The sequence below is a fragment of the Pyrgilauda ruficollis genome, unplaced genomic scaffold (assembly GCF_017590135.1).
Source record: "Pyrgilauda ruficollis isolate IOZ18807 unplaced genomic scaffold, ASM1759013v1 scaffold3, whole genome shotgun sequence".
NCBI lineage: Eukaryota > Metazoa > Chordata > Aves > Passeriformes > Passeridae > Pyrgilauda > Pyrgilauda ruficollis.
Genome location: NW_024524377.1, coordinates 9694736 through 9717980, shown reverse-complemented (window position 1 = coordinate 9717980; position 23245 = coordinate 9694736). Strand labels below are relative to the sequence as shown.

The 23245-nt window shown below is 44.8% G+C and overlaps 1 protein-coding gene across 1 annotated transcript in view; it reads left to right on the top strand.

Moving 5' to 3' along the window:
- The window catches only part of GLI2 (GLI family zinc finger 2), a 187813-nt gene that overhangs the window by 131298 nt on the left and 33270 nt on the right, over positions 1-23245 (top strand). Inside the window, exons 4-5 of the mRNA XM_041473464.1 lie at positions 16984-17186; positions 18869-19060. Of these exons, the coding sequence (XP_041329398.1) occupies positions 16984-17186; positions 18869-19060 (395 nt within the window). The remainder of the gene's footprint in view (positions 1-16983; positions 17187-18868; positions 19061-23245) is intronic.

Here is a 23245-nt window from a genome sequence, read left to right as displayed (position 1 = left end):
GCATGCACATGGCAAATCTCATGGGAGGATGTGCTATGGAAAAAACACATTCAAGCTTAAGATGATATCAGTTGGCCAGGCTCCACTTCAACAGCAAGTTTACTGCATTCCCTGCTCTCAACTTCATTGACGTATGTGGGGTTGGGTTTTGATATAATTGATTGTGGTAGCTGATAGTGAACCAGGAGAATGTGAGCCTTTTGATGATTTTTTTAAGCAGATACTGGTCGGAGGGGGGAGTGCCTTGGAGCATGGTAGGAGCTGTCCTTTTTCACCCCCTGGGCAGTAGAAGGACCTGTATCGTGGTTTCCCTGCTGCTGAGCTCATGCTGTTAGATTAAATGTGAGAATTAGGCTCCACCCCTGCCTGCTGCCCTTTCTCTGGCTGCAGTGGTGTGCCAGTGTTTCTTTTGCACAGGTGGAGCCTCCTCGCAGCAGGGCTATTTCTTCCACACAACTCATTCTGTCTCTCTCTTACACCTCTCCCTACTCTGCGCACGTGAGCCAAAGTCACTTATAACAGCACCTGGGTACAGTCAGGCAAGACTGAAAAAATATGTTGGGGCTGTGTAAAATGCAGTCACATTCAGCTTTTTGAGTTTAAGTCTCTCAGGGAAGTAAATGTGCGTTCTTAAATCCAGTAAGGGCCTTTAAGATATTTTCCTTTTGATCCTGTGAAAGCATCCTGGAGAAGAATTTGTCTTATTCCTTCTCTTGCCCCTTCAAAAGAGACTTTCCTAGGTTGGTTGTGGAGCTACTTACATGGCTTTTGATTTGCAAACCAGCTGCTGGACATGGTACCTACTGATTGAATGCTTCGACTGAAAGCCTCTTAAGATCCCACAGAGTAACCACACATCCCAAAGTACCACTGGTAGAGGAAGTCTACCCAAGTGTGGTTAGTACATTAAAAATAGAAAAGTTTCAAGCTTACAGCTGCATTAGGGTGATGTTCTTACATGCACATACTTGAAGACTGTTTGTCTTCACTCTGAGATAAAACACTTGATTTCATAGGCTGTCTTTCATTCTCCCTCAAGTGAAGTATGATATTTTATAAGAGAAAACTGCATTGTAGATGACAGAAAGCAGAGTGTAGAATGATAGGGAGGTGAAGGAATTAATGTATTCAGTCATCATATCAGTAAATTAAAGGAAGATCAATCTAATGAGGACTAGCAAGAAGGAGAAGATTTGTAGAAGATACTTGAAAAGTATCTTCTTGAAAAGTGTCATCTAAAAGATGAGTTGATAATGCAGAGGGTCACATAGAAAGTGCTCTGGGCTAAAGAACTGTTTTCAAGCCTCTTCCTATTCAGGAAAATGTGTGAGTGTATTAATTAGAAATGCCTGTTTAGGTCTGTTGACTTCAGAGAAACTTTATTGAATGTTCGCATGCTGTCCTGAGGAGAGTGCTCTTCTGAAGATACCACAGAATAGAAATGCTTACTAAATCCTGCTGGTGTATTTGTGCTGTTCACAAAATTAGTTCATATTAGTAATTTTTCTTGTGTCGATATGGACTTGGCTGTTAACTTCAGACCTCTTACAGCAGTGGATTATCTGCTGGTATTCTCATGAAAGACTTCAGTTATGATTCTTTAGATGATTTTTGCAAAGTTTAAGTCCAGGTTTAATGAAGAGGGACTCTGGAGCTGTGGTGGTTACTTCCACACAGCATTGCTGTGATTCCAGCATTATCACAGAGGTCCTAGAAGTGGTGTCAAACAGGCCAGTTTTGAGGAGTCTAGCCATGTTACTGTGCAGACAAAATATTCCAGTGTCTGCTTCCTACGATGACCAAATTTTCAAGGAATTACCAGTGTTTGAGGTGCTGCTTTGAGTAACTGTTGACCACTCAGGTCAGACTGTGTTGGTGCTGTTGGTTTGAAAAGACTCTCAAGGAGCAAATGACATTTTCAGTTCGCTGACCTCTAAAATGAGGCCTTTGCTGCTATTTTACCCTGATTACAAGGCACGCATTTTGTGATGACATCTTTTGGGATCAAGGTACAACATGAGAGTTGGTACATTACAGGGATCAAGTCAGGGTGAATAACTCTATTTTCTATAGACCAGGTGGAAGGATTTTGCAGTTGGTTCCCAGGAGATAAATCATATAGAACTGATTTCTATTTTTCTCTTTTTTCCTAGTCCTCCAGCCCAGCTGATTCTCTGTAAGAAGTATTGCTAGGAACTGATGGACAGTGAAGTATCTGCAAAGTTTTATCCAGTACATTTTGAAGCTTCAATAGTTGCAACCTGTTTGTATATTGTTTTCAATAGAAGTCTCTAAACAGAGAAATAGTCATATAAAACCAGTGTCAGCAGACCCCAAACCACTTTATTCACTTGACAAAATAGTAGCCTTCCAAAGTCAAATAGATTTCTAGCCATCTTTGGAAAAGAAATTGCACACAAACACGTAATCCAACCACTTTTCAGGCTAGGTCAGAGAAATTCAAACCCTTATGCAGGATATGAGATGACCAGAATGCAAGACACTCAAATGGAATTGAGCCAGCTTAGGTATTTTAGAAGTCATGTCTTCTAAGGGTTCCAGAGGACAAATACACTGGACTTGAGGGCTTTAGTGGATAGCAGCGAAAACCACTTCATATTCCTCGCCAGAGCATCATCACGTGGCTTTGCCTAGTGACTTGGAGGGAAAGGCATTCTCCCACCAACACCACTTCCTCCATGTCCTGGGATTGTCTGCTCAAGGCTTGGCTAGGTCTTGACCTCTCTTGGCATGCGAGATCTAAACCTGGTATGACTTCAGACTTCCCTCAACCACGTCTGGTTTGAATCCTGTCAGTGCCTGGATGAGTGTTACCACAAGAATAAGAATCTCTTCAAAGAGTTGTTTGTTTGTTTGTTTAAGAGACGACTTCTGCCAAATGTGAAGAAGGTAGGAGCTCTGTGAGCTGTAACTTCTTTCCCTTCAAGTCCTGATGTACTGCTGGAGCTTAGGATTCTGTCAACCCGGTTTCTTCCTTGCTTGATGCCTGCAGAGCAGGGTTTGCATTTCTGGTGAATTATGTGACAGTTTCTGATAAGGATGGATGGTGAGCAGAGACTTGGGTTTGATTTCTGTGCAGATGTCCCATTGCTTCAGGTATGTCCCTCTGGTACAGCATATTGGGTGAGTGACCTTTCCCAGGGTGACTCAGTGAGTAAATGGCACAAATTGAGGGACAGAAGATTCCATAATAATCTTGCACTGAAAAGCAGCAGATTGTGCTCCCTGCCAAAGTCTTGCAGTGGATGCAGTGGTTTCCTATCCCTTCATTTGGTTTTTGACTGTGTTGCCAAACTGGACATTTTCCAGGATCTGGTTTCTGTGATTGACTTAATTACTTTGTGTTTCATAAACCCAACTCTTCCAGCTCTGTGTTCATTGATGCTTTTCTCCCAGGCAGGGCAATTTTGTGGTTCACACATTCACCAGCAAAATTGCTGTGATCTATGAACTTCCAGTGCAGTAAGGATTTGTGCACATAGGGTGTGTGTGTGGAGTCTTCCTTACTTAGCAGTGTAAGGTCTCAGTCTAGTCTCCTCCTCCTGTTACCATCGTCACTGGCTGAAAGCTGGGCTGAAAGTAATCTCCTGGCCTACAGTGCACCATGGTCTGCACTCCCCAGTCGCATTTGAGATTCAGTTGAAAGAGCCAGTGGTGTCCAGGAGGTAATCTTTAATTAAAATGAAATTGCAGACTTTCAGAAGCTTTCCTTGAAGGCTGAAATTAGAAGGTGGACATGCAGCTCAGCAATCTGGCATCTTGGGAGGTGTTACAAGAGCTTGACAAATATGCCTGTAAAAATCCAAGTGTACAATACCACAAGCTGCATTTGTTAATAATTTTTGACTTGTCAAACTTTTGTCCTCCTTCATGAACAGGAGAATGAAAACTTTCATGTGGGATTTTTGTAATTAAAAGTTTATCTCCTACCAATAGGTCCGTATAACTTCCTGCACTTGCTCTGTACCTCAGATATTCTATGACTGACCTTAGAACATGGCCTGTGCATTCTTGTACCTTTTTTTTCATTGGCTAGAAAGTCTTTTATAGTAGGCATGAATGGTTGTATTAATCCTTACAGTTTTCATGGGTACCAAACATGTGCTGCATGCTGGGTAAGAGCAGTTACATTGCCATTAGATTGTGAGCAGCTTTCCTGGACTGTAATGTGACATGCACAAATAGAATTGTGAGTATTGGCAGTTCAGATCCAGATAGTTGAATTTCTTTGGTTACTACTAATACTTTAGATTATTTAAACCATAAAATATTTTTTAAATCAACATTATGTTCACCTGTTACATCCTTTGCTTATTTAAACAAATCAAGCAGCTGATACAACTAAATAAAAAAAAACCCAAAACATGCAAAGTGCAGGATCTTAAGTTCTATTTTAAAACTAAACTGCAATATAGGAGAATTTTTTATCAAAATCCTGTCTACAGCATTTTCCTACAATGAAGGTATGTAAGAGCTTATACCCCACTGAAATCAACTTGGGCTGGAAGTGATACTTGATGGTGCAAAAAGATGACTGATGTGACTTCCAAAAGCTTCTACTATATGGAAAACCTCACAACTGGGATTACAGCATAGCTTTGATTGCCAGGCTTGGTTTGTTTGCCACTGAGTTGTCTAAAGTGAGTAAAGAAATCCACTGCACCTGAGCAGTTCTGATTTCTCATTTCCAGACCACAGTATACAATGGCCTTGTGTTTGCCTTTTCCAAAACCAGAGAGAAATGTTTAAATAACATTTTGTGCTGAATTATTAAAGCTGATGCAAATGTTTTCATTAAAATTTGAGTATGTTTAATATCCCTCCTCTTGAATTTTAAATAGAACCAATACTTGGTGACTTAATTGCCCAGCAATATATATTTTTTAGATTTTGCCTTATATTAATAAAATGAGGCTATTTACATAGTTCCAACCTAAGCACATCTTGTTTTACTGACTAATTGCCTCATTTAAAGGGCACACAATGTTAACACCTTTTGGCTTGCCTGAGACTTTACGTCATGCTACACGCTGCATCCCATAGTGAACTTTATCCTATGCAAAAAATAAATCATGTTCTCTATCTTCCTTGATAAAATTTTCCAGAGAACCCCTCCACAACTCTCTGGTCATTGTAAATTGTTCCCATTGCATTGAGGTTGTGTTCAAACTACCTAGATGACCATCTCAGACAGAGTTGGGCTGCTGTTGTGGAAAGCAGTGGCTGTAAGCTGTGAGTTGAGCACCTGCAGTTGCCCGTGCAGCCATCTCTTCCCAGCTCTGCGTAGTTTGAGTGTGCACAAACTGGGCTGGGCGTCTCGTCCCTCTCACCACTTTAATGCCACATACACTGGTTTGTGGTGAGATGCAGGAGGGGTGGGTTTTGAGGTTGTGGGGTGATGAAGATCGTCCTGCTTCTGCTCCTGGATCAGCAGTACAGGAGGTCAGAACTGTTAGTGTGAGGAGGATGTCTGGGGGCCTTTGCCAGCACTGATGCTGCAAAAAACCCCATGTTTTTCAGGCAGCACCCCAAACCCAGCTGCAGTTCCCTGGAAGGGGGAGCATAAAGAGTGGCTGTGCCTCTGCCATTGGAGCATTTAGGAGAGAAACAGTTTCAGCAACTTGGCGTCAGCCTGGTGCTTTTGGAAATTAGATGTGACATTTGAGGTCAGCCTGGCATAACTTAAGGGTCAGCTGAGGACTGGAGGTACTGAACTTGATGCTTTTACCCAGCTGAGCTTAGCACCCAGTTTTAACCTGAGTTGAAGGAAGGTCTGGGGTGTCTGATATTGATGTGAGAGGCAGGTGAGAGCAGTGGCCAGGAGAAGTGAGGCCATGGCCTAGCCCTAAGGACAGAAGCCACTGGTGGGTGGTGGCATGGTGATGAGCTGTCTGTGCCCAGGCCTCCTCTCCTGCCAGGCTGGTGAGCGCCAGACCCGCTGGGCACCAACACAGCCACGGCAGATATGCAGGGCTGGGTTCTTTGGCCTGGAAGGACCATGTGCGTGTGTACATCACTCTCCAGCTACAATGACAACGGCTCTTTGAAATGGTCTTCTGCATTTGCATTTACAAAAGCTGGATAAGCCTTTTTTTAAAAAAAATCTGATAAGTAGCAGGCAATTGAATTAACCACTGTTGACTGTATTGCTGTCTCTTAACAAACTCCATCTGTATGGTCTCCCTTTGTAGACACAATTTTATAACTTAATTTCCCTACCAAAACATCAGTGTTTACTTAGTAAGAAATCTGTTCTTTGTCAGCTTAAAACAGTGATTTCTTTATTACCACTCTGCGCAAGGAATGACAGCACAGAGTTGGCACTGGAGCAAGTCTGGTTGAGTCTACAGCGTTGTAATGGAAACAGGGTGAACTGAGGGTCAAGTATAATGGGATTTGTATACAGAAATGTGTCTGCATAAGGAATAGCTGCATGAGATAAGAGAATGAAAGATGAGGCCCACAGGTCTCCCTTTGCATGGTGTTGGGAAGGAGGTATTGCTGTAGGTACACAGGAGATGGGGTTCTCTGTGCCAGCATAGCAACGTTCCCTAAATCACATGTGCCTGCTCCTGCACCAGCTGATGTTGGTGGGTGGGTGTAGGATGGATTGGGGCGGTCATCAGGGATTACTCTAAGAATGTTTTGTGTGTAATTTTTACTGATTTTGGGAAGCATATGGTCAGTGAGGGGTTTTCAAGCTATTACAGTCTGTGGCCTCCCTAAAAAATTTCTAGCAGAGTTGTTAAACATAGTATCATGAATCTGGCCTGAATAACAAGAGATTTGCAGAGGTTTTTCACTGTCTTTCACAGCCCCTAAAGGAGTTTTTAGTGTTTCCCAAGGGTTTTGCAAACCACAGGTTGAAAAGCACTAGTGTAAACTTTCAGCAGTAAACAGCTGGGGAACATCAGATCCCTATTCCTTCCCTGATAAATGTGTTATATTTTCCTACACTGTTGAAAAACTGAAAGAATAGGAGAGCAGCTGTAGTCAATGACACCAGTGGATCTGGGAGCAAAGGAGTTTTGCAAAGGTGGTTTTTTGGGTGGTTACGTGGCAGAGGAGATATGAAACACCTCATCTTTTCTTACCATCAGATGGTGATTTGGGGGGCAGGGGAAGCATCCTGGCTCCTTTGAAGTATGTTCAAGTTGTACAGTGCAGTGAGCAGGGCTGGGGTTTTACCATAGGACTGGGTTTCTGTTTATTGCTTCTACTTTCTCCTGCCATAGAGCCTTTCTCAGTCTTACATTGCAGGCTAGTGCTGGTAGAGAAATGCCAGTTGTTCGTTGCAGGCAATTGGAGAGAGACTCTGCTTTCTCTGAATTTTTTGTGCTCAGCTTTTCCCTATGAAAAATTAAACCCTAGTGGAATGCTGTCCAGATTTTAAACAACCATTTATTTCTCATTCATGTTCATTTTCTCTCTAATGTTAAAAAAGCAAATAGAGAAAAAGTGATAGGTTAAAAAGAAGAAAATAGTGTTGAAGTGCTGATTTATTGTTAATTTTCTTATTTTGTACAGAAAACTCCAGATACTTCAAGAGAAAAGCTTATTTGGAATAAAAAGGGTTTATTCCCTACAGTCATATCAGTGAAAAACTTTTACCTAGTTCTGCTCTTCACCATATAATTGCTTGCTTTTCAGCATCCTCGTTACAAAGCAAAGGCTGGTTAGATCAGCCAGTCTGCTGGATCAGATCTTACATTACATCTTGAGCTCTTTGAGTGTCATTAGCATTTCCTTTTAGAAGTGAAGAAATATTGACAGTTTGGTAGGTTATCTCGCATTTTACTGCACGTTAGGGCACTTCAAAGTCTTTATGTAGTGATGGGAACTGTCATGAAGTAGATGTGAAAAGGGCCTTTGGTCCAACTAAACCTGTCAGCAAAAAGATTTAGGGCAGATGGTTATTATTAGAAATCAATGTATTTATTATATATTGTTCAGGAATATTTCCCTTTGGAGGTTACTGTGAGTACTGTTGCTGTTTAAAATGTGTCAAATGCCAGTAAAATTAATTCCTGCAGAAAACCCAGGGAGCCCCAGCCTAAAGCTTTGTTATTATGGGAAGACATGTCCCTTACTCCTTTGTGCTGTGGTGCACCAGAGGCAGGTAGACACACAGCACACCAGCAGAATGCCTTCCATGTGTCTGTGTGTGTTTGAGATGTATTTCTGCACAGCTATCACAATCACCTTTATGTACTGACGGAGCTCCTCTGTCTGCTGTGTCTAGAAAGGCTCTTTAGAGATCTGTGCTGTACCTGTTCCCATTTTGTTATATTCCCCTTTGTAAACTATGGGGTTTGGTTACTTCCAGTTAGTTACAGCAGCTTACTGCTGCTTAGGGCAAGTGTGTCATTTTTCTAAGGTTTGAACACCAGTGATTTTCCCCTGTACTTTAGAAAAGAGAAGCAGGACATTTCAGAGTTTTGTGATTAATTGGATGCAGGTTTTCCTTCCTTGGTGTCTTGTTTAGCTATAGGTTTTAAGTTATAGGACCTTGGATTATGGGAAGAGGACATTCCCAACAGAAAAGGAGCATATTAGCAGAAACATTAATGCTGGAAGTCGTTGTCCTGGAACACAGATTCATTTTCCATTCACCCCGTGATTTACAGCACATTCCAACCAAGTGATTTGGCTATGGTCTTCTGGCATAACATTGTTTGCCCTTTCCCTGACATTTTGCATATAAAGAAAAGTTATGAGCTTCTTGGGCATTCAAGGTACCAGGAAATGCAGGAGTCTTACCTAATTTGTTAACATGAAATTATAGATGTCAGACACAGACTCTGTTAGTTAACGTTGGTTAGAGTAATGCTGCAGCCAGTTGATTGTATTACAGTCATGATGAAGAGGAATGGTCTTTTTTTGCTTTTCTGGGATATGACAGGTATGGAGCCAAGGCAGATTTAAAGTGTAATGAATGAATAAGCATTTTTTGTGGTTTGCCTGACTCTTCCATGAGCCCTGTTGCTGTGGTGTTGCTGCCACTGTCTTTCTCTCTCCTCAATGGGTTAGTGCTGGCATAACATGGAAACAGACTTTTCCAAAGTAGTATGGGAATTGTCTTTTAAATGCTAAACCCTTCCATAGCACTTGAATGTTATAACCTTTTAAGGGAGAGGAGCCTCCACCCAAAAGTAGCATAGGAAGAAGACACTGGGCAGGGATTCAAAAACTCCGGTTTCTTCCCCACAAACATGCACTTCCATTTGTTTTCCCAAGCCCAATTTCTTCACAGCTACAAGCAAAGTATTCACTTGAAAGTGCTAATGTCCTCAACATGTGTCCCAAGGGAAAACAATGAGATGCAGAGAAATGGCTGTGTCACATCTGACACATCTCTCTAGCACCCATTTCCCACATCCCACCAGTGTTGACTCCTCTCAGATCTCCCTCAGCTCTGCCATCAGGATCTGGTCTGCATCTACACCTCTCTCCATCTTTCTCCCCAGTGATTCCCACCTGGCTTGCTCCTTCAATCAGCCATGCCACTGCCCTGGCTTCATCCCCTCCCCACCCTGACCCTGCAGGGTTTTGACAGCACAACTGCCAAAATTTGTGGCTACTGGAATCAAGTTCTCATGCATGGTGGTTTCAGCCTGAAGCTCACATGCCTCCAGGTTTGCACTGCTCCTTTTCACTGGCTCCTACACTTCTATCCATGCTTTCCTTCATGCCTTTTCTCTCACTTTCTTCCTTCTCTCCCCCTCAGCTACCTTCCTTGAAGTTTCCCTTCTTAAAATACGCTTCTTCTCTGAAGGCTTTCATCATTAATCTCTCAAGAAACTATCTTAGAGCCTCATCTGCTGTGCTTTGATTTATACCTTGTGCAGTTTTTTTGGTAAGTATCTCACAAGAACTGAGCTGGTCATCCTTCTACCTCCATTCCTAAAGGAAAGCTTGTGTGAAAAGGTGGGCTTTCAGAACTTAAATTAAAAGATCATGTAAGTAAGATAATTAGATTAAAAAAAGGATATTAGGATCTGAAACAGAATGTTTACTTGCTTTGATGTGCTTTTGGAACATATGTCTGCACAGTGGGTTGTGTGGCTGATTAAGTATAAAACAATCCGACAAAAAATCACCACTATTAAGCTTAAATCAAAGATCTCTCCATAAGACACTAATTTGATATGGGTTTGAAGGTCCCGTATCAACCCTAATTTCTACCTTTGATGTCTTACTTCTTTGTGTGTTGTATAATGGAGGGCAACCTTATTTATAAAAATTTGTGGTTTTCTTCCATTTTAAAAGCAAATACTGTTATTGTTGTTGTGTTGCTGTTTTGACTACAAATGTCAGCCAATACTCAACCCTTGTTGTGGTAAATGCAGCACAAATACAATGAGAAACCATATGTGGTCAGGAGAGTTTTTAATCTGAGAACCAATCCCTGTGCTCAGGCTTCCAGCTTTGCTCTCTTCAAAAGTTGCCCCTCTCCCCACTGAGGCTGCCAACAACCTGTGAGCTTAAAATCATTGTTAACTTATCTTGGACCTTAGATGAAGAAAGATTTCAAGCTCTAAGCCAAAACACTTTTGATTTCATTATTAAAAAATAATATATATCAGGTGAAATCAAATAGGTTGTTTGATTTGTTCTTGGATTTAGATATTTTAGATATAGGATTGGAGTCAGGTATGTTTGAATATGGAATCATCTTTCAAAAGGAAAAATGAAAGATGTTTACCACTGTTTTTTTCTACTTTTGTAACAAAAAATTATTTTTCTTATCTGGAGCAAGTATTTTAAATTACTCACATGCTAGAAGTAGCATTAACTCTAAGGGGCGGGGGAAAAAATCATGCAAAGAAATTTTACCTGCCTTAGATTGTGACGCTGTGTAGATGAAAAACATAGGAGTTGTGTTGGAGACCTGTTCTTGTTATTCCTCCTATTGGATTTCTTTGATTTCAGTAGTACAAGATCAGACTTAAGGCATGAGAACTACCATTGCCAGTGGATGTGGAGTGGGATTTTCATGGTGTCTACCTAAATCCTTCCCATAGCACTGCCCAAACCACAAATTCACAAATAAGGGATTTCATATTCAGAGTTTTTTATCTGTTAAGGCCCAATGGAATTACCACAGTTATCTGATCTGACATCTGCAGCACTGGCCATAGGATTCCCCTCTTTAATTTTTACTGTGAGAGAAATTACTGTTTCCTGCTATTAGAACTCCAAACCTTGCTGTGCACTTTAAGCCCATCTTTTATAAAAGCATCTGGTTTTGCTGTACAATCTTGTTGCAATGCTGAATTTACCAATTCTATGCAAAAACCCATCTAATGGGGAACTTACCCATGTTGATAAAAATATCTTTTAAAATCGATATTTTATTGTTATAAACCCTTTATTATTATTACTTTTATGCTTCCTTTTTTTGCTCAAAGACATGTTTGAGGGGAAAAGAGAAAATACAAACTGCATGAAACACGCCCATTAAATTTCTGCAGAAAAGGTGTAACAATTTTTGTTCAGATTCACAATCTCTATAACATCTTATAAGTGAGAGCATTAACTGCTGAATTAGTCATGGTAGCTCTGATTTTCTATATATTCCTCTTTGTTAGTATGAAAAAAAATTATTAACCTTATTTTAGAGCTGAGAAGATTCAGGGGAAAAAAAATATTACTTGTGCTGTCCCGATGGAGTGGGGGCTGGAAGACAGCAGTGATGTCTCTGGAGTCCCTGTCTCGATGTCTTTGTAGAGGGACACAGAGGCTGGCTCTCCAAGTTGATAGTCTTATATTCGATCATCAGGTCACTTTACTGGGTAATTACCAACTTGTTGCAGTGCCGGGAGAGCTGGGAAGAGCGAGTGATTCCCCATCGCCTCATTACCAGCGCTCCCAGGAGCGGCTGTGGGGAGAGGCGGCTGCGAGGCAGCTCTGTGCCGCTCCTGCAGCACATCCTCTGCTCTCCGAGCTGAAACAGCAGCAGGGAGGGAAATCTTTGTGAATGATCAAATGCCATGTGAATTTGATAGTCGTGGCCCAGGTTTGACCCCTGGAAGTTACCTTGTTCTGAGGGACCTCGCGGGGTTTGATCCTCAGGGTACCGCACAACTGTTGCGACCTCTCGCCCTTCCTGTTGTAAGGGACTTTAAATCAGAAATAAACAGAGGTGAAGCTGAGGGGCTGGTGAGAGCTGTTTAGACTGAATCATTTAGCATGAATCCTGGGGCATTTTAGGTTTCCTGTTGAATACAGCTTTGGCATCCCATCCATACAGTGTCTGCCATGACAGTAGTCCATTTTTCAGTCATCTGTATGGCTTTACTCCATCTCCTTCAGACAAAGGTGGTGTTCTGGGTACACAGGACTTGGAAAAACAGCTAGGAAGTTTTCTGTACAACAAAACAAAAGGAAGTTTTGGGGTTTAAGAGTGGGGTTTAAAAATGATTGTTTGCTTTACAAGTTTATTTTTAAATAGCAAAACTTTACCAGAGTATGATACCCCTCCCCATGATCCCCATAAGCAGTTCTGTTCCTTGCTTCTATGTCTGTTTAGCAGCTATGTGTTTCTTTATTGTAGAGCAAAACAATTGCCTTCAAGTGTCCATATTCCATTAAGCATATGGAAAAGTATTCAGCCCTTTGTTTTCTGCAGAATGAATTTATTTGTCACATAAGTATTAATTTAGAGTAGTCATGGAACATTAGTGCTTGGTAATTGTCCACATTTTTCTGGGGTTTATTTAACCGATGGAGATTATTTCAGAAATTTGCAACTTCTGTAACTGTTACATTCATTGCTGAGTGCCCCTTGCAGAGGCTGCAGGCTCACAGCAGTGGCAAGATGTTGCCTCATCTTCGTCACGCAAGATTTGGGGATTGCTGATGCATATCCACTGAGGGAGAGCGGGAAAAAAATCACCCCAAGGCCCTTTTCATAGCAGCCAACACTGGTTTTGCCAGTTCCTGAGGTTTTCCCTTCCCAGGAGCCCAGCCCAATTCCTCAGAGAGGATGCTGCTCCTCTGCCATGGGACCACAAGGCTTCTTTCTCAGCACTGCATCCAGCAGTGGCATTGAAGACAAGCACCTGCCAGGCTCCAAGGCACACACAGGAGAATGGTGCTCTGCCTCGCTAAAAACCATGGGCTGAGGTTTTTTCCCCTCGGTTTTCAAAGGAAACTGCCAGCTCCTTCCCCCAGACTTTGGGATGAGACTGCAGAGCTCCAGATGAGCTGTCACTCCTTTCAGCAAAACCCAAGAGGCGAGAAAATTAAGCAGATCTCTTTTCCCCAGTGAAGGACTGTTCCAGAGTGACCAGCTCCTGGGAAACCACCAGAAGTCTCCCAGTGTCCCACAGGCAGTGTGTGTCATGTCTCAGATGCTGGTTTCTCTCATTTTGCTGATTGTGTTCCTTTGCTGTCAAGTGTTAACCACTGCCCCATGGTTCTGCTCTACAGGCGGCTGAAACCAGGTAAATTGCGCCAGGATTTCAGCTCTCCCAGAGGGGTCATCCACTGCACTGGTAAAGACCTGCTCTGTAAAGCCTTTAGTAGCTTGTATGCCCCCAGCACCACCATGAGGCCCTGCAGCTCTTAGGTGGCATCCCTCTGTTAAAGAGCAGCAAAGGAAAAGCCTCTCCTGGGTGGGGGAGGAAATGAATCCAGGCTCACGTGCTTCGTCAGAGATGCAAATTGCTCTACAAATTCTGAGCATTAATTATAGAGCCTGGGCTTCTTGCTGGAGCCACAGGGAAAACAGGCCCCTGGCTCACATTAAATTTAATGGTGTTTGGACACCCAATTCCCTTAGCCTATTTGAAAACCAGAATCCCACTTTCTCCAGATATATATGTGGACAGGTGAAATCCCTCATCCCACTACAGACAGCAACATTTTTACAGCATTGTGTTCAGCAAAGCCAGGAGCTCTCCCTCAGGTGGTGGGGTGTTTTCCTCATGCTATCTATGGGATCCAGGAAAGAAGTGGGGAGTGACATGGCTAGCACAGGTCTGGACAGAGAGCTCTATGGACGGGCTGAAGAACGCAGCTCTGGCACCATGGTTTCACTGCATTGCACCACACCAAGCTGAAGGCTGTCCCACTGCAGGGTCTGGGGCATGGGCATGGAGAGCACTGCATGCCCTGGATGTGAGCTGGACATGGGGACACAGCTGCCTTGCTTCACTGCTTCATCTCTCATCCACTGCCTCTAAAGAGCAGGATGTGATGGTCTCTGCCTGGGAGGGCTCACAGGAGCCAGACCTTGATAGCGGTATGGCTCTCCTAGTCCACAGATGGACCAGTGAGCAAGGACAGGCTTTAAGCAAAGCCATAAGGAGCTGCCTACTCTGTAGCCCAGTCTTTGTGCACAGGGCCAACCTCATGTTCAAACACCAGCTGCGTTTCCAGCTGCATGCATTTGGGGGGAAATTCTTGATCTTTTTCCCAGTGTTACCTCTTTGTTCAGGGTGGAGTTTTCCTATTCTGAGAGACTCCAGCATTTCTGCCTAATTTAGCACAGAGAAAATGAACAGCAAACCCTTCATATTGTTATACGCATTTTAGATGTCGGCCTCACAGTTTGATCAGCAGAGGCTCCAAAGGCTCGTAAACCTGGTAATACATAGTTCCAGGACTGCATCAAAGAAGTTCACAACCCTTTTGGGAGAAGCTGTGAGTACTGATGAAAGAGGGAACTTATTGTATATGTAAGAAAACCTCTTTCATGGCTTATGTATTAAGGCTGGCTCTGTGGCCCAGGGAAGATTGGGGCTGCTTTTAATTTACATCGCCCCTCACTTATATTAAGTCTTCGTCAGAAGAAAAATTAGTCAGATGTTTTCTTAATGACATCATTTTTTTTAATCCTGTTTCATTTTTTCCAGATGAGGCGGTGGAGATTATTAGAAATGAATTGAAACTAAATCTGGAACAGAGACTTTGATTCACTTCTCCCTCCTCCCCGGTAGAAATAAATTGGTCGGCTCCGTGCTCGGATGCCTTTATTAGCAGCCTCGACAGAAACCAGCCCCAGCGGCCTCGGCTGCAGCTTCCTGAGCTCGCCGCCGCCACGGCTGACGTCATGGCGAGAGGCACCAGGGAGTGACTTTGGTCACCCCATAATTTTGGTAGTGGAAGGCCATGGCAACACAGGTGGGGAGGTTATGAGGTCTGAAATAGCCATGCCATCATCAGTTTGTCTTTCAGTGTCATGAAAGAAAACAGGGTCGATGCTGGTGGGTGTTTCTCTGGCAAAACCCTGGCCTGGGTCTGATGAGCCACCTGTTTTGGTGGCTGTGCATCTCCACAAAGCCTTTATGTGTGACAGGTTTTCACTGCCTGGTATTTCACACCACCGAGCCACAGAGTGCATTGCTACAGGAAAGTACTTTGAACTATAAATATTTCAGAAGGCATTTAATTTACTACCCATCAGCAGAAAGTGTTCAAAAAGCCACAAGGTTTACTAATTTATCAGAAAGACAGAGAAACACACAGAAGATCAAACAAAGACAAACATGCTTGTTAAATTGCTGAATAAGTCTGCAGACTTATATTACATTTCTGTGTGGTTTTGTTGATATGCAAGTATTACAAATAAATTAAAATGCACCTGAACTGTTGATAAGGCAGGGTGGGACTGAGATCCTGAGTTGCTGGTGGCATGTTGAAACTGCTCAGACCATCATGTTTGTGGTTGTCTGTGCATGGAGAGACAGATCTTACATGCACTCACTAATGGCATATTTGGATAGTCTTAGTGTTGGGCCTTTGTAATTCCTTCCCTTAGATCAGCCCACGTCCCAGATCCTGACCTCCAAATCCCTGTTGTCTTCTGTGCTCAGGGTGCAGCCCCATGGGGTGCACATCCATCTCCCTCAGCTTTGCCAGAGCACCCAGTCAGGGACAAATGCTGTCCCTGCTGTGACCTGTGTGTCAACACCAGCTCTGCTTCCAGCAGTCTGTGAGTACAGAGAGAGCTAATGCAAAGCAGATTTTTCTCTTCTATTTTGCCTAATGACAGCTCTGCCTCCTTTGGTGTCTAGCTCAGATTTTCTGCTTCTCAGGTCAGGGTGAGTAACTTTTTCTCCTTTGCACCCTCTGTGGTTTGTCTAAGAGGCTGGAGGGTACCGTAGAGCACATGTCTGGGAGAAGTCTGCAGACTTTCTCTTCCATCCTTGTTCACCCTTCAAAAAACTGCTTAAGCACTAAAACGTGCATGTGACATTTTTTTGTTACCTGCTGAGTCCCTCAGTATTTACTGACTTTATTCTCAGGTAGCACTTGGCCTGGGGAAGATCTGAGGGATTTAAGAGAGGTTGGCCCCCAGAAAGCATGCAGTAAAACCTCTCATGAACTTTTGCCCTCTGAACCGTACCACCAACCTGTCAAGGAGGTTTGTGCTGGCCATGATGGACGCAGGAGGTGGGGCTGCTGCGCCAGCACGGGCCAAGCCACGCATGCTGGGCTGGGCAAAGCACAGCTCAACATCACAGAAATTATCCTTGCAACATTTCCATCTTTGCACAGACTGCCCTGTCTAGGGCTTTCTGCACATGGCAGCACTAAACATCTGGATATCCAGGGGCAGCGAGGAGCTTGCAAACCCCAGGTTTTCCTCAAATATCGTTGTGTGGCCAGCCTCCCTGTGCGAGGAGATGGGGTGGGATCTCTAGCACAGCGCGTGTTCCATGCCTCCTCTATGTGCAGACACTGCCTAAAGCAGCTCATGCCCCTTTCCACAGCAGCCCAGTTGGGGTGAGCCACTTTGCACAAATACGTGTTTAATGCAATATTGGTGCATGTCCACAGGAAACTTGGGAACTTCAGACTCTGCATATGCTAGGAAGAGAGGATTGTCCCGCTATGTGCTTGAGCTCCTCTCTTGTGGGCAAAAGCAGTGGGGCAGGACAGAGAGGGGTGGCAAGCAGTTGTGCCTGTTCTGGGTGGCTGTGAGTGACAGCATGTCTCTGTTTTCCTTCCCAGGCCTCCTCCTCTGAGCGGCAGCCCTGTCATCTCCGACATCTCCCTCATCCGCCTGTCTCCGCACCCTGCCGGGCCTGGCGAGTCGCCCTTCAGCCCCCCTCACCCCTACGTGGCACCCCACATGGAGCACTACCTCCGCTCTGTGCACAGCAGCCCCACGCTCTCCGTCATCTCTGCTGCCAGGGGCCTCAGTCCTGCTGACGGTAAGACACCGTGCTACTGGTACTGCAGCGATTTTGTAGCTCACCAGGACTGAAATTCCCTAAAACCCGGGGATTTACAGCTGCAAAGGCTCGGCAGCTGCTCTCTGAAGTGGGAGAGCTGTCTCTTTTTCTTTTTGTTGGTTTTTTTTTTTCCCCTTTAACTACACATTTGTTTTGCATCATCGCACTGAGAAAGCAGAGCGTGAGAATAGCTATTACTGCTGGATCATATTATAAATATTTTGCTTAAAGTACGTTCCTTTCTGCAGCGCTCTCTTTCTCTCTTAGGAGCTTCCCTGTTCTTATGCCTCTACTGAGACCTAGCTTTCCCCAGAGAGGGTCACAGTTGTTCTGGCTGCCTGGCCTGGCTGAGACTGATGTTACAGAGGAGAAAACGCCAGCTGGGTTATCCCCTGTTGGCTTTGTGTCTGGGGTCAGCGTGGCTGCTGAGTGAAGGCGAGGGGCCATACTTTCTTCCTCCTCACTCCTGAGCTGCTCTGCAGCAACCTTCAGGGAAGGCAAGGATGTGTGGGGAGTTGGTGCTGGGCGCAGGCAGCAGTGATCATGCTCTCTGAGCCCTATCAGACCCCATGTTGGAGAGCTGGGGACAAAGACATCCAACAGGGAAAGGGGAAAATGCACATCATTGCTTTCACTTGGCTAGGTGTAAGTCATGCCTTACTTTGTCAGAAGAGCTTCATTACACCATTGCAGGTGGCTGGCTCAGTGCCCAGGGAATAGCTGGGGACCTGGTCTCTGCATGCCCAGCAAATCCCAACATCCCTCGGCTCCCAAGCTGCTGCAGGGGCCAGCGGCCCTTCAACACTGCAAAGCAAAGTGCACCAGAGAGTAACAAGGCCCCTGGATTAGTATCTGGCAGCATATAACTATCTTGTATGGCTAAAACAACATCACTATAGTGATCGGGACATGCATATGTCTTCTTCTTCCCTCCCCTTAAAACGTCATTTGAACTCTCAGGCACCCGCCAGAGAGAGTCTGATGGGTTGTGTGTGTGTGTTCTGCCCTGTCCTCTCCTTCCAAAACAAGTTTCATTGTTTGCTGTGGAAGAAAGGCATTGCATTTTGGGTTGCTTTTCTTTTCCTCCTTTTTTTTTCCTCCTTGTTTAAGGTGGTGGTAAATAAGTTAATGGGGCAAGCGGGTGGGGAGGCAGGTTTGAAAAATTACAGCTGGGAGAAAGTGAGTGTAATTGGCTTTGGCAGCCAAAATGGTTTTATGCTGCCAGACACTAAACCTAGTTCTATGCATTAGACCTTGGCTTTAATTTCCTCACGCTGCTATCGGGAACTGGGCTGCATTTGTCTTTCCTTCCTAATAGGCAGGGATGTTAATGCTGACAGGGTTACTGCTGTCGGCAGCCTGGGCCCTCTCCCCCCCTCCCAGGGGTGCTGGCTGCGTCCGAACGGGAGGATTATTAGAAGGGGGAACGAGAGATTGTTTATAAATTTGCGGAAATGGAGGAATGCAGAGGCCCCAGCCTGGTCTCCTTTGTCCACAGAAGCACGCCCAGGCGCACGTCACGCGCGCCCTACGCGGAGCCGTGCGGCTGGGGCTGGCGGGGGGCGCGGGGGGAGCCGGGGCCGCCAGCATCAGCTCCAAGGTCTAACACTGCAGTGGGAACCTTCTCCCCATGTTTCTCTCCTCGCCTGTGGCTCCAACAGTGGCTCATGAGCACCTGAAGGAACGAGGCCTCTTCGGGCTGCCCCCGCCACCACCGGGAGCCAACCCTGCTGACTACTACCACCAAATGACGTTGATGGCCGGCCACCCAAACCCCTATGGGGACCTCCTCATGCAGGGCGGGGGAGCAGCCAGCACAGCCCATCTCCACGATTACCTCAGCCCTGTTGATGGTGAGTAGCAGCTTGGGTTCTTCCTGGCATGGCTGAAATTTTGGGATGGGATGGGACTGCCCTCCAGGTGGAGGCTGTTGAATATGGTCACTGTGCCCTGCTGGAACCTTTGGGCACTGCACTATAATTTTTGGCTCAAAAGGTCACCTCCTTCCATAAGTATATATAAAATATACATAACCTAAAATAGGTACATTCTGGTCTCTTAGGGAGGGTGGCATGGCTGCAGCATGGGTAGGAGATGGGCTGGTCCAGCAAGCTGGCCATTGCTGCTGTCCTGCTGCATTGACCATGGGTGACCAGAGCGTGCCTGGGGACAAACTACATCTCTAGTTCCCCATGCCACCCTGTGTTTTGCCTGCTTGGTGTCTGGGGTGAAGTTGGGCCACGTGCATGCAAAGCTGTGCTGGGCACAGTGGACATCTCATCTTGGTTAGGACCTCTCAGGTCCACAAGGAGAGAAAATACCTGAATGGGGAGATAGAGTGGAAAGAATATAATAGTGCTTTGAGCAAGGAAATGTAAAAAAGCAGGAATGTGGTATTTGTGATAGCATTGTGTGTTATAAACTCAGAAAACTCTCTCTCCTGGCTACATGAAGAAGAAATAGAGTCATGTTAGGCACTGCAGTGCTGAGTCACCCCTGTGGCCTGACTGCTGTTCTGGGAAGAGTCTGTCTGGAAGCATATATGAGGTCCAAATGGTTTTTAGAGCTGTTAGAAATGCCTTTCCTTTCACTTCATACCACATCTTGCAAGAACTGGGGTTGTACAGGTATTACAGAGGGCAGTTTGAGGATTACTTCTGCTGCAAGAAGGAGAAATCTCAGCTCAACTTTCAGATTCGGCATCTGTTTCCTGGGATTCTTTGGATTTGCCTGTGGACCATTACAATTTTTGGAGGGGAGATCTGCACCATTTCATTACTGCTTCAAAGTTTCTGTTGTTGAGCTTTTAAGATGAAAGACTTTGTGGTCTTGCTGCTTCATAAAGTGACTGGTTTAGAATGATAAAAGCTGTTCGGGCTGTTCAGTGATGGGAGTTTACAGATACTTCTAATGGAAAAAACAGTTTCTCATCTGTGGCTGCTGTGGAAGTTTTACCTGAACAGTCATTTTGTGCTGCCAGTTCCTAGATTAATTTGGAAGCTGGATCCCAGTCAGAGAGAGCACAAGCTGCTTGGTACCATCCTGCCCTCTAACACCCGAAATATATCAATATATCTCAGGCTTCTCTGCTGCACAGCATCTGGTCAGTAAGACTGGTCTGTATTCTCTCCCAAGGGTTAATGACTGTGGTTATAGCAGATGGGTGCAAACGAGCCCTGCCAAGTTCTCCTCGGGCTCATGAACAAGACTCCTTCCTCCTTGCCTCCTTATTAGTCCATCTCTGACCAGCAGTGCCTCACTGAAGTGCCAGATAAACAACCAGTGAGGGAAGCAAACACAACTGTTTTCATGGTGGTATAGTCTGGCTCCCAGCACACCAAGATGCTCATCCTCTGGTTTGCTGAAGATCAATCTTTATCTGAGGTACTGAGATACTCCCCTTGGCAGAAGACTCTCATATTGTTTGCCTTCTCCTGAAAGCAGCTCTAGAGTGAATCATGTATCAAAGGTCTCAGTTTCCTGCAGCCAAGCTCATAACCATGATTCACTGCGGAGCCAGGGCTCACCAAGAATTTATTACGATCTTTCGAAAAAGCTTTGTTGGTGATTAACTGGAAAACCTTTTCTGGGCCTTCACGTGTTCTGCGTGAGATGGAAACTTTAACAAACACTATGAGAATGTGGCACGAGACACTACTTTTTAAGAATGTGTAAAAGAGCACCAGTCCAGTACCAGTCCATGTGCCTGGGTTTATCCCTCATCCAGAGAAAAGAGAAAATTGTACATTATTAAAGCAGAGAGTAAAATGGATGGCTCTGCAATGCTCGACAAGGAGACAGTGTCTCCTTCTCTTTTTAGAAAGTTATTGCAAAAATTTGAATCAGCTGGGCCTAAAAGTAAATAGTTGAACAGATAATTTAATAAAGCATCCTCTTATGGTGTTTTTCTGAGACAAGAATATCAGTAGCATGCATAAACCCCCAGTGAGTCACGACCTCGCTGCATCTGTCATTCAGAGAGCCCTTTTCTTCCCAGTCTGGGAACATAGAAACTTTACAAGAATTAGTTTGCTGAAAATGCAGGTAGCTCTTGTTAAACCACATGCAGCACCATCATTCATCTGTGATAACACTGGCACCTGCAAAAGGAAAAGCAGGAGATAAGCATATATTAAATCTGGCCTTTTCAGTGTCACATCACTTCCAAACATCTGCAGGTTGGTCCATGGGAGCTGTGGACACTGGCTATGGCGGTTCCTCCACAGACACATACCTGTGCCTTTCTGGTTCCTGTAATTGCCTTTCTCAGAGAATTTCTCAGCGCCTTCATGGTTTTTGTCAGTGTTTTTCACGCCATCACGTGTCTGAGGTCAGGAAAGGTAATAGGGTGTGAATGTCACCTGGAGCTCATTGGTGCCAACCCTGTGCCAGGTCTGCTGAGTGTTCACATGGTGACTGAGCTGGGCTGCCCAGAGCTGCATCTCTGCTGGGTTTTCAGTGTACAGCTAGAAGAAGTTAAAGCTAAAGAAGTTAAAGACCAGATTTAAGTTTTATGTACCAGATTGCGATGGTGTTCAGGCCAGTCCCAGTGGAGACTAAACAACCATTCAGTTGGTTCGCCTGTTCTATTTCCTCATCCAAACAGGGACTCAAAATCCAAGAGTGGAGTTTGAGTCTAGGCTTAATCCTATTTTCTGGAAAGCCTATACTTTCAAATCAAAAGTTAATCACTTTCCAATATCACAACATTGCTGATGGGGTACGTTTGGGACTATCTACAGGTTCTATTCACCAGACCAAAACAATCTTTTGCATTTCTTTTTTTAGAAGTAGTGCTACATGGTAGATTATTCCAGGTGATGAAGTGATTGTGTAAGAGCATCCCTGAGGCAGGAAAGACTGGTGGGGAACACAACGACCCTGGACATGGCTACCACTTTCATGTTTAGTACTTCCAGCTGCTTTTTCCCGTAGGCACAGGGCTTTCTGTGATTACCCTCAGCCCTTCAGGAGGAGCCATTTTCTCTCAAGAGGAGTCCACCCACACTGACTTGATGCTGCTGCAAAAGGAGACCGGTGAGCTGAGTAGTGGCAGCTTTAGGAGCAAGATCCAGATCTTTGGAATAAGGCCAGGGTGGAAATTAGAGATCATCTTTAAGTCCACCACTTTGCACAGCTTTGAGAGACTGATTGGGTTGTTCAGGCTGAATAAGGGAATGGGAAAAAAACATCTTGAGCACAAGTTAGGTCCAAGGTAGTCCCTCATGTCAGGAAGGCTGTATAGATGTGTTTGTGCAACAGTCACCAATAGCAGGGATGACCCTGCAGTGCTGTCATTGCATTTTGCCCAGTTCTGGAGCTAGTGGGGTGATCTCTACCCTGTTTTTTGCTGCCTGGTGCCACAAATGGTGTCACAAATGTCTTGATTCACAATCAGCAGTTTAACAGGGAAAAGGCTTTGTTCAGTGCAGCATGGCCAGCAGCTGGCACAGTTGCCTGGGATGTGGGCAAATCACAAAGCAGGACTTTATTTCCCCAAATCAAACAGTGATTCAGCTTCACCAGCCTCTTTCAGCCAGTGTTGCTGGAGCCTTTCTCCTTGAAGGAAATGATTTAATAGCCGGCAGGGTAAGGAGCAGGGCTGGCAGTGCAGCTGGGTGGTGACTGCAGTCCGCAGGCACGTGGCCGGGAGAGGTGAGCTCGGGACTCTGTCCAGCAGGAGAGAGCAACTGAGGAGCAACTGCTCCATCAGGACAAAAGCAGAGAGCCGAGCCTCATGGGGACCTAGGAAGGAAGTGCTTCCCCTGGGGCTGGAGGGACAGCAGCCCTGGGTTTGTAGGCTGGATGTGCTGGATCACAGATGACTTCCCAACCAAGCCAGCTGTTGGCTACACTGGGTAGACGGCGCGCCCTGTAGTCGCTTCCTTAAAAATTCGACAAGGCTTCTTTTTTTTTTTTTTTTTTTTTTTTTTGCTGTTTTCTTTGTCCCAGCATAGAATGGAAACTTGCTGAAATCACAGAAAAGGTTCAGAGAATGGGAAACAATTTCCCACCCATTTCTAGCCAGCAGTGCTGTT